The 11364-nt window shown below is 42.1% G+C and overlaps 1 protein-coding gene across 1 annotated transcript; it reads right to left on the reverse strand.

Annotated features, from left to right (window-relative positions):
• Positions 1-2533: 2533 nt before the first annotated feature.
• Positions 2534-11083, reverse strand: LOC117728145 (scavenger receptor cysteine-rich type 1 protein M130-like). The gene is made up of 10 exons (XM_034528911.1): positions 10971-11083; positions 9161-9205; positions 8780-9085; positions 6641-6949; positions 5890-6192; positions 5443-5751; positions 5047-5352; positions 3998-4327; positions 3612-3709; positions 2534-3318 (listed from the first exon to the last, which is right to left on the reverse strand). The coding sequence occupies exons 1-10, from the start codon at positions 11014-11016 to the stop codon at positions 3133-3135; spliced, it is 2238 nt and encodes a 745-aa protein (XP_034384802.1). The 5' UTR covers positions 11017-11083; the 3' UTR covers positions 2534-3132.
• Positions 11084-11364: the final 281 nt, after the last annotated feature.

Genomic DNA, 11364 nt, shown 5'->3' on the forward strand with positions numbered 1-11364 from the left:
GGAGCTGCAGAGGAAAAGGCCCGATCGCCCATATTGCGGAGCTTGGTACTGGGGACTTGGAGGGTGTTTTTGATTGCAGGATGGAGGGTGAATGAGGAGGTCTGGAGGGTGAGTAGTTCTTTTAGGTATTGGGGGGCATGTCCGTGAATGCACTGATGAGTGAGGAGGGAGAGCTTATACTCAATTCTTAGTGGGATGGGGAGCCAGTGTAATGATTTCAGAACGGGGGTGATGTGGTCGTATTTGCGGACTCTTAACAGGATCCTGGCAGCGCTGTACTGAATATGTTGTAGTCTCTGGATGTTCCTGTTAGAAATTCCGATGAGGAGAGCATTACAGTAATCCAGTCCGGACGAGACAAAGGCGTGGACAAGCTTCTCTGCATCTGTCAGGGTGAGTGTTGGACGGAGTTTGGCGATGTTCCTGAGGTGATAGAAAGCTGTCTTGCAGAGGTGTTTGATGTGGGTGTCAAAAGTGAGTTTGGGGTCCATTTTAACACCTAGGTTGGTGACAGATGTGGAAAGAGGGACGTTTTGACCGGAGAAGGTGATATAGGTGATGGTGGAAGAGCGGAGCTGATGTGGTGTGCCAACTAGGATGGCTTCTGTTTTTGAACTGTTTAGCTGAAGAAAATTGAGTTTCAAATTGAGTTTCATCCATGCCTCTATGTCCTCCAGGCACAGACTATAGAACAGATTACATCAGACAGACTCTGCTGTGGGTCAATCTGATCCTGTGACTGAGCAAATCTATTCCAACCTTTCTTTGAACAAGTGGTGCATCGCTGCTAGTTCAATAGTGTCGATGCATAATATTCATAGGCAGGGGCCTTTCCAGAATTTGGGGATATTCTGGGCCCTGACCTCTGGAGGGGGTTAGGTGGATCCTCCCCCGGGATTATTTTGGGATGAACAAATGTGCATCTCTTTTGATTCTTTTCAATTCAATTCAATTCAGTTTATTTTATATAGCCCAATATCACAATTTGTTGTTGTTTTCACAAAGAACCTTGGCTTGGTCCCTTGGTGATTTGTGGCTTTTTGTGCCTCAGCAACAATACGGGTCTTAAATAAAGCCTTTAATAGTTGAATCTGCACTTTTCAATTCAATTCAGTTTATTTTGTATAGCCCAATATCACAAATTACAAATTTGCCTCAGAGGGCTTTACAATCTGTACACATACGACATCCCTGTCCCAGGACCTCACATCGGATCAGGAAAAACTCCCCAAAAATAACCTTTCACAGGAAAAAAAAGGGAAGAAACCTTCAGGAGAGCAACAGAGGAGGATCCCTCTCCCCAGATGGACAGATGCAATAGATGTCATGTGTACAGAATGAACAGCATTACAGAGTTACATAAAAACATTACATGAATATGACAATGTATAAATGGACCTCCACAATCCATGAAACAGAAGAAGGTAGAGAGAAGGGGGGGGGGGCGGGTCGCATCAGTAGGGGCCATGGCAGGAGGTCGGCTCACCAGGCATCAGACACAGCCAGGTCCGATGGACCCTATGAGACGTGAAGTCGCAAAGACTCCGGGGAGGAAGCAGAGTTAGTAATGTGCAATGGAAAGATGTACATTTAAAAGAGAGAAGAGGAGATAGGTGCTCAGTGTATCCTAAAACGTTCCCCAGCAGCCTATAAGCCTATAGCGGCATATCTAGGGACTCGACCAGGGCAAACCTGATTCAGCCCTAACCTCATGGTTTAATGCACTTATTGTAAGTCGCTTTGGATAAAAGCGTCAGCTAAATGACATGTAATGTAATGTAATGTAACTATAAGCACTATTAAAGAGGAAAGTCTTAAGTCTACTCTTAAATGAGGTGCCTCCCGGACTGAAAGTGGAAGCTGGTTCCATAAAAGAGGAGCTTGATAACTGAAGGCTCTGGCTCCCATCCTAATTGTGAAGACTCTAGGAACCACAAGTAGCCCCGCATTTAGTGAGCACAGCTCTCTAGTGGGGCAATATGATACTACAAGCTCCTTAAGATATGATGTTGCATCACCAATCAAGGCTTTGTAGGTGAGGAGAAGAATTTTAAATGTGATTCTTTTACTTGCCATCAAATGTTGAGAAATGAGGCGGCAGCAGCAAGCGACAAAGAGGCGTTCTATCATACAAAACGCATTATGATGTGTCACTGGGTGTGTCTGAATCTGTGAGTACGGAAAAATGTAAAGCTACACAAAGCAAAGTTTTTATTTCAACATTGGGTCAAATGTCCATGGAGGAATCCCTAAAAATGCTCTGTGAATCAGATCATTTATACACCACACAACTCGAGAGTGTCCCTGTCAGACGCGTGCTCAAATACTCGTTGGTTTGGGCGAGGGGTGGTCGCCCGGGGAGACGGTTTATGATTTTGTCATAAACAACTCTGGTGGTCAAAGCGAAAAGAATCAATCCAGTTCCACCCCTGTCCAATCAATGCAAGCTTCATTTATTGTGATTCATAAAAAAACAAACATTGTTTAACAACAAGTTATGAAAGTATATTTGTTTTTAATGGCTGAGAGGTTATCAACTTATATAATAGGTACAATATGTTATGTATTTCTCTGAAAAATCATACCTAACAATTATCGTAAGCAAAAGAACCACAGACAGTAGCATTTTTGTAATATTCCTCATGCACATTGCAACAGTTCACTCAGCAGATTATATCATGTTCGCTTAGCATATTATATCATGTTGCAACAGTTTACTCAGCAGATTATATCATGTTCACTCAGCATATTATATCACGTTGCAACAGTTCATTCAGCAGATGATATCATGTTCACTCAGCATATTATATCACGTTGCAACAGGACCACAAAACATCACATTTTCCTCACTTGATCATCAGGAAAGGGTCCCGTGAGCCACTGCAATGCTTTTAATGTGAAATATCAGTGCAGCAATTAAAACAATAAAAGAATATAGTCATAAAAGCACAATTGTACATTGATATTACACAATGTTTTCCCCTATACAATATGTTGTATTTATTATTATTTAATTCATTAACGTTTCATACCCTTTGCCATTACTCTGCTACTGAGTCTTCTCCAGGAAAAGTCTGCACTTCCCTCTCCTGACACACAAGGGTGGGTCGAACTCTGACAATGACAGTGATATTAAATAGTGAATTCAGAGGAACGCTGGCCTGGTTGGACTGCTGTGTGAGAGCTGAGCGGTCCATCGGGTCGATGCTCTGCCCCCTGGACTTCTGCCTCTTCGCCCAGCAGGTTGTCGGCACCACCGAGGTGACCCAGCTCGAATTTGTGTGCGTCCTCTCGTCTTGGCGCCGTCCCACTGTTTGCCTCGAGAGTACGAAAGGAAAGAAACGCCTTTAAGTTACAGAATAAGTTTCTGTTTTTAACAGAAGTGCTTTTGTAGTTTGTTGTTTTTGTATTGCTCTTACAGTAAAAAATGAAAAACTGCATGTCTGCCATAGACTGTTCTGCTGATGTTTCAAATTAAAAGCCTACCTAGGAAATGTTTGATTATCCCTGCAGTACGAAACAAATACCAAACTGGGATCTTAAAGTACACTGAACACTTGAATTGTTGAATATTACATCCCTTTCCCAACCACTCGTGATTTGTATAGTACCTTGCAGTAGCAGAACAGGGCAGCGCAGAACAGGGCAGCACTGAACACCACCATCAGCACCATGACAACCAGTCGGATGAGCAGATGTGTTACAGAAGCTGAAACAGAAACATGATTACGTCAGTTCATACAGGAGCTAAAGTTCCTTCATTCAAATATTTTCCAGCTTTTAATCCTTGTATTTGTTTCTCGTCGTTTTATATTGTCCACCATACCTGTAAGTATTCTCATTACAGCGTTTCTTTAAACTAAGGCAACTAGTTACAAAACTAAAGGGGCTCCGTCATGATATCAGATAACAAAATATAATTTGAGAAAAACACAGATTGGTATTTACAGAGCAGATGTTTACATAATGCTGATAACTAGATCCTCCATCGCGTTACCTAGGACAGTGAGACGGAGCGGCTGGCTCTCAGATGACAAGTTGTGGAAGAAAACATAGAGGTGATAAACACAGCGGTACTCCCCACTGTGGGTGGAGTCGGCAGCAGGGAACAGGAAATGGGCAGAGTGATTGACAGCTGGCAGAGTGTAGTTCTGCGATGTAGCTGATGTGGTCAAAACAAGCTGGAAGGAGCCTCCTGGCTGCTGTGGCAGGGTGGAGCAGCTTATCGTGAACTCGGAGCCCATGAGTAGCTGAAATCCCTGCTGCATGGCCTTGGATACTCCGTCAGTGTGGGTAGCAAATGAGATGTTTGGCTGAACTAGAAAATCTGTTAACACAGTGGAAGACCAAACAAATAGTAACTTTTTCAAACCCATTTTCCCAGTTTCTGATATTGTCCCAGTATTTTGGACCATGTCAAATGGAGTCAAAATGAAGTGTAATCAGTGAAACGGCTGCCTAGGTTATGGCATGCTACAAAACCACTTAGTTAGGTTCAGGGAAACTAAATAGGTATATAAAGAAATGAAAACGTAAACAAGTTTAGAAAACTAACTTATCAGTACCCAGGTTAAAAGCCCTCCTTTGTCACTTACATTGTAGTCAGTACAGACTACAAAGCAAGAATGGCCTTGCTGTTTGTAGCATTCTTAGGCCGTTTGGTGGGACTGGTCTTGGCCATTAAAAGTGTTTGTGCCACTGACAGAGAAATACAACATGTTTTCTTTATCTTTTGCTTCATTTGGGGCTGTACAACAAAGCGAGTTCAGCATACTGAGGTATACAGTCAGTCTGCTGGACTCCAACATGTCGCACTGAACCACATGGCTCAAAAGCTGACACACAAAAGTGAATATAAAATATAAATATACGATACATATATAGATTTTGTGCGAATTCCAGTTGTATAAATGTACAGTGTGGTGCTGTTAGATTGCTGCTAGACCATCCCGCCTGTAGTACAGTTATTGAGTCTTTAAGAAAACCTTTCTGAAAAGAGGCTATTGTTAGTTTTTCTGTTATTGTTGTTGCCATTTGTAGTGTTACCTGAGCAGGTGACCTCCAGAATCTTCACGGAATAATCAGGATATATAAATACGCATTCCCTGATTGTAGAATCAGACTGACCACAGGATGTTTTGACTCTCCATCCATTTGGGTGATACAAATCATCTCTTCTTCCTATTGAAAGAGCAGAGCCACAGTCCAGCTGTCGACACACTACTGCTGCGGACACCAGGTCCCACGAATAGATGTCCACTGGTCTCCAGTTTCCCTCGTGTTTCAGCTCAAGTCCACCAACACAGTGGTTGGATCCGCCTACCAATTTGACCTCATCAGGCTCTGTAAAATCTTTTCAAGAGAGTAATTATTAAATATGAAGGTAAGTAACTCACATTAAAATAGAGATTTAGCCAAATCAAACTGCAGCTCCTCTTCTACCTGAGCAGTTGAGTCCAACAGCTTTGCCAGCAGAGCCGGTGTTTCTAGCTGAGCTCCTACAGTCCAGGAGAACAGACTCGTGGCCCTCACACTGGAACTCTTTGGTCCACATTGGACTCTCACTTTCTCCATAGAGTGCCCCCTGGAGGACTGAAGGAACCCCACAGCCAAGCTCCCTGCAGACCACCTCTGCATCCTGCCGGTCAAAGTCATCCTCACACACTGAGGACCACGACTGGTCAGACTGGTCAGACTTCACCTCCAGTCTGCCAGAACACAGACTAGTCCCATTCACCAGCCTGACGGATTCTTAAGAAAGACAGCAACAAAGAGACTGTGGCTAGTTTGTACATTGCTTTGGACAAAAACATATTTGAAATGTAAATGTAAGCAAACAGACTGCAGAGAATAGCAATATAGCTGCCATACAGTAGTGGCTGGTGTTACCTGAGCACTTGATCTCAATGTTTGAAAGGGAAAGGTGAGACATTGTCAATAAACACTCCCTAACTGCAGTCTTGGGCTGGACACAAGTTGTTCTAATCAACCACATGACTGCGTAGAATTCGTTCATTATGTTCCTGGTTGAAACAGCAGAGCCGCAGTCCAGTTGTCCACACACTACGTCGGCCGTCTTTAGATTCAACAGAGACATATCATTGTCCACTTTTTCCCACGTTCCCATTTGTTTCATCTCCAGTTCACCAGCACAGCGACTGGATCCTCCCACCAACCGGAGATCATTGGGCTCTGAGTAGACAGAAGTAATTGGTAAAAAGAGATGAAGTCACATTTGTAGACCCTTTTACAGCCAACGACATCAAAGAAAGAGTGTGCATGTTGGCAACAGAAGTGGCACCTTGCCGACGCCATCCAGATGAATAGCAACATTTAAACATTGAAATTAAACTGTTACCAGCACCAACATGTCTTGCTGTTGCATGTTTGGTTTTTAAAATATTGATATTCAACAGCAGCCTCAGGTTTTCACAGAATTCCGACACAATCACAACCGTTTCAGTGGAACAGGTGTGGTCTAATAATAGATAACAGATATGAAATACAAATGAGTATGTATGTTCTTGTTCTCCACTCAGCCATATTTCTGTTCCCAAACTGCGTTGGCACACTTACATATGTCATCATTTACAAACTGTAAAAGGGTTTATTAAAATAGAAACTCAAGCTCCTCTTCTACCTGAGCAGGTGAGTCCAACAGCTTTGCCAGCAGAGTCGGTGTTTGTAACTGAGCTGTGACAATCCAGGAGAACAGATTCGTGGCCCTCACACTGGAACTCTTTGGTCCACATTAGACTCTGACCGTCTCCATAGAGCGCCCCCTGGAGGACTGAAGGCGCCCCACAGCCAAGCTCCCTGCAGACTACCTCTGCATCCTGCTGGTCAAAGTCATCCTCACACACTGAGGACCACGACTGGTCAGACTGGTCAGACTTCACCTCCAGTCTGCCAGAACACAGACTAGTCCCATTCACCAGCCTGACGGATTCTAATGAAGAAGAGAGAGGGAGAGGGAGAAAGAAAGAAAGAAATGCACAGAAAAAAACATGCAACAAGAGAGTTTGCCCTGATTTAACTCGGTGAGTCAGGGACCTCTGTTTGGGAGGATCCTCTTATCGGAGGCTGGCCATGAGGTTATCGGCTGGCCCTCATCAGGCGCATTTCCTGCATGCTCACTGCACCCTCTCTCCCGGCTTCAGGAGTGACCGTCAACCAGGGCGGATTGTCCTCAGTCTACTGCAATGTCGCCGACCCACCCGACCCGTCTTGAAACACGGACCCCGTCTTGATTACAATGCTTTGTGGGTACATATCTGTGTGTTTAGAATTAAATTGTTTTCTAGAGCACAACATTTGTTATAGATCTAGCCATTAAAAAGACTTAAATAGAAAATAAGAGACAGCTTGAGTTAAAGAATAACTTTCAGGCAGCAGACTTACAAAAAATACAACACATTACAATGCAATGAAGTGTATGCAGATTTGGTGAGTATAGCTTTTGTTGAGATTGTGAGGTATTAGTTCAATAAGTATGTGTCTGTCCTTGTTTCTCAGTCCATGTTTTGTGGACTGTTCCTTTTACGGCATTTATCCTTTCCGAAATGTTTGATACTGTGCCCCTCAAAGGAGCTACATTTACTAATTTGATCATTAATATAGCACCAAACAACTATTATCAGTCTAAATATATAGTGGAGTGATGTCTAGCCGAGCAGAGAATAGCGTTGCTCTACCTCTGTGTGTGTTGTTATCCAAGCTTCTCCTTGCTATGTGGACACAGCTGTGTGTTTTTTGGTGCATATACATTAGCCGCCACTTTGCACTGCCTTCATATGCCGGTTCCCCATTAGGTATACACTGTTAGCTCTATCAGCACTTTCGCTGCTGTTTGCACTGGTAGCTGTGAGCCGCCGGCATGTTGAGAGGCGTAGAGAGGCTGTATCTTGCAACACACAACCTCGGTTGTACTTTCCGCAAGGGCAGCCACACGGACATGAGCTGATGCAGAATCGGGGTGAGGAAATATTTGGATCTTTTACTGCTGGTTCTCTTCGTGGCAAACCGATATTCTGAGAGATTCTCAAAGTTATACATTTTCTAGCCACCCATCCGCAACTCCATGGTGAGAAAATGTTTGATGCGCACAGAACCCAAGGCATTGTCTGATGGTGTGACATCACTTTGGCCTTGCGGACATTTGCGACCATGGCTGATGAGACCAACGTAAATCATGCATAACCCATTGACACATGTTTAGTCCGCTCTAGGTGTGATAGTATACCTCAAACAGAGCCTGCACTGTGTCTCAATCACCCTTAGCCTACCCTTTTCCAATATGGGAATATGGTGGGGAAATCTTTAGTAACTTTTAAAAACCGGCAATCAAAACAAGCCTTCTCTCTTCAAGCAGCAATTGGCCAGCTGTGTAGAGAAGAAAAAGAAGGCAAGACCTAAAACGTCTCTCTTTTGCCTCCTATACCTCGACATCTTTCATATGTCGTGTGCCCAGCCAAGAGCAACACTGTGAATGCTTTCAAGAGAACGCCAAATGCCTTGTGTTCCATTTCAAACATACCCCAACCTACAAACACAATACAATAATGTAAATTGGCTTGGTAAAAAAGACTTCAAACCAAACATCAATAACTACCAAATGTGTTTCCAACTGGAGATTACTTTGACTGGAGACGAGTGGAAGCAGGCCAGTGCAGTGGCTTCTGTAAGTATGGAAGGTTAGAAGTCTACTTAACAAGTCTACTTAGGAGCTTGCACTGGATTAGTGGTTTTGTGTCGTGGCACTGGCTACTGATATTGTTACCTGAGCAGATGATCCCCAATCTAGCACGAGGAATTGTGCTCCTTTTTGTTATACATTTCCTCAGTCTAGATTCAGATTCAAGACAGGAAGGTGGCAACATCCAGGATGGTGCCCTTCTCCAACCCATTTGATCGCTTGTTGAGGAAGTCTGAACCACCGAACCACAGTCCAGATGTCTACAGACTACGTCTGCTAATTTAAGGTCCCAATTACTGTCGTCCACTTCTGTCCAAGATCTCTTGCGCTTCACCTGTAGCACACCAGAACAGGGACTGGATCCTCCCATCAACCGGACATGAGTAATCTCTGAACACAGGGAAGAGAGTAATTAGTTAAATTATCTCTTGTGCAATTCTTCTTTTGTATATTTTCTCTGTGTACCTTTGAAAGTATCTTGTTCATCTGTCTGGAGACCTTGAAAGAATTCTAAAAATGAAAGATGAAAAGAAAAGAATACATGAAATGGGTGGGGCCGGGCAGAAAGGTGGTCGTAAAAGCACTCATGAACAGATCAAGGGTTCACAAATTCATGTTTCAAACGTCTGACCCAACTAATTCAATGCAAAGTAGTGTTTTCTTTCATCATGGGCCAAATGTGTTTTATTGGGCTTCCCTACAACACCGTATCATGATCAGTTCAGGTTGCATTGGAGCTATGGGGACTTTGACCCTTATCTCTTTAATAGGAGAAACCTTGATAGGTGATTACTCCCTAATTGTACTCATTTAAAGGAAAATCATGCTCATTTACAAATTCATACTAGTTTGAGTTTCATACTAGAACATGTTTACATGCTTTAATGTTAAACAAAAGACATCATTTTCTCATACTGTCTGTATGTGTTCCCCCTCTGTCTGGAACACTCTATTAGCTCCTGTCTCTTTAAACCATTACCAGCTCATTTCTGTAACCAGTGTAGCAATAAAGCAAAGCTTTACAACACTAGAGCGGTCGCAAAGCCAACAGTACACATAAAAGATGGCCGCCGCTCTGACCATCCCGTTGGATTCTATTCTATTCTACACAGAGTTAAGCGACACTTCTACCGGTGACTGTATAGTTGGGAGATCACAACCTGCCTGACGGCTCGTGTCTGAATACGGGCGGTGTGCTTTTCTTTGTGGATTGAGCGTTTTAATACTTTCGAAGTATTCATATTGCATCTATAGACTGCTTTATAAAAATAAAAATACATGGAAAGCTCACATTAATATAGGACTTTTGAAGTATACATTCAGATTGTCAGGGCCCCCTAACTATAATGGGCCCCTAACATTAACAGATGTATTTGGATATGAAAGATAGAAAATATGCCACTATTAAATACCACCAAGCTATTTAGGCTTGGCCCTGATATTAAGTTTAGAAAAAAAGTTTGATTCATCAGTACTTTTACATTACAATACCTTTTATTTAGCTGATGTTTTTATCCAAAGTCAATTACAATAAGTAAATACGAAATGTTTAACGTAATGAATGATCTTGTTGTATGCTGAAATCAAACACAGTTATTAAGCCAGCTTTTCTAAAAATCAACTGTTAGGAATAATAATGTAGTTTATATATTTATATATGTATTATATTCATTAAGTCATTCTTACATAATTGGAATCAAATATATTTTTATTTTGAAATGCCTTCTTAAATATATCTGAATATTTTGACAGGGTCAAAATACATTAAAGTGTAATAGTGTCTCATTTTGCCAGATACAATTCAAGAATTCAATCACAATACAACAATGATTATCATTGTGTAATTATTTTGGGCTTTTACATTGCAACATGAAAACAGAAATGTGTTTGCCACCAGGGGGCAATACCAAACTATTATTTGTGTTTCCTGTATTTACACCAATGATAGGGACAACATATGTTCACTCAGCACAGTGACATTATAGCAACTCCGCAAGATTAAATACATGTTTGAATGTGGTTATGATTAAAGTCACAGTAAGCCGAATGTCAGCCAAAACAATGTCTTTGTGAGCCATAAATATTCTGAGCAGGAATTAGTATCTTCTAATTAGAAATTAGTGTGGTCAAGATTTTTGAGATGAAATGATATTGTCTCATGACGGCAGCAGGTCAGTTGTCTAACACAGTTGCATGCAGTCTGTGCCTCTAAGCATACACACATCCTGAAATGTGTGAATGCTTATCTCAGCCTTTCAGTAAACCAGAATCCTACCTGAGCTCCAGAGCCACAGAACCACAACCAGCCCTCTGGGGTCCATCTCAACTCAGGCTGTCCTCTTCGTTTGCTGTCTGCATCTCTTTATCAGGGCGAGAGTCATGTTCAGCCCTGATTCGTTCTATTTCCTGATCACGCAATCACACATTTTTAATTTCCCCTATTTTCTTTCAGGGCATGAAGCAACTTATTTTGCGGTTACAGATCTAGTTATGATTTCCAATAAAACGTTATATTAATACTTAACACTAATAATTTACATGTTGATTAGATTATTGTTAACTGGATGGTATTCATGACGAGGACACGCACAGAGATGTTGAAAAATATGTTTTATTATCCTGACAAATTCATAGGCACTTGAAAATAATATTTTGACTTTTATATAGAT

Source organism: Cyclopterus lumpus, chromosome 25 (assembly GCF_009769545.1).
Source record: "Cyclopterus lumpus isolate fCycLum1 chromosome 25, fCycLum1.pri, whole genome shotgun sequence".
NCBI lineage: Eukaryota > Metazoa > Chordata > Actinopteri > Perciformes > Cyclopteridae > Cyclopterus > Cyclopterus lumpus.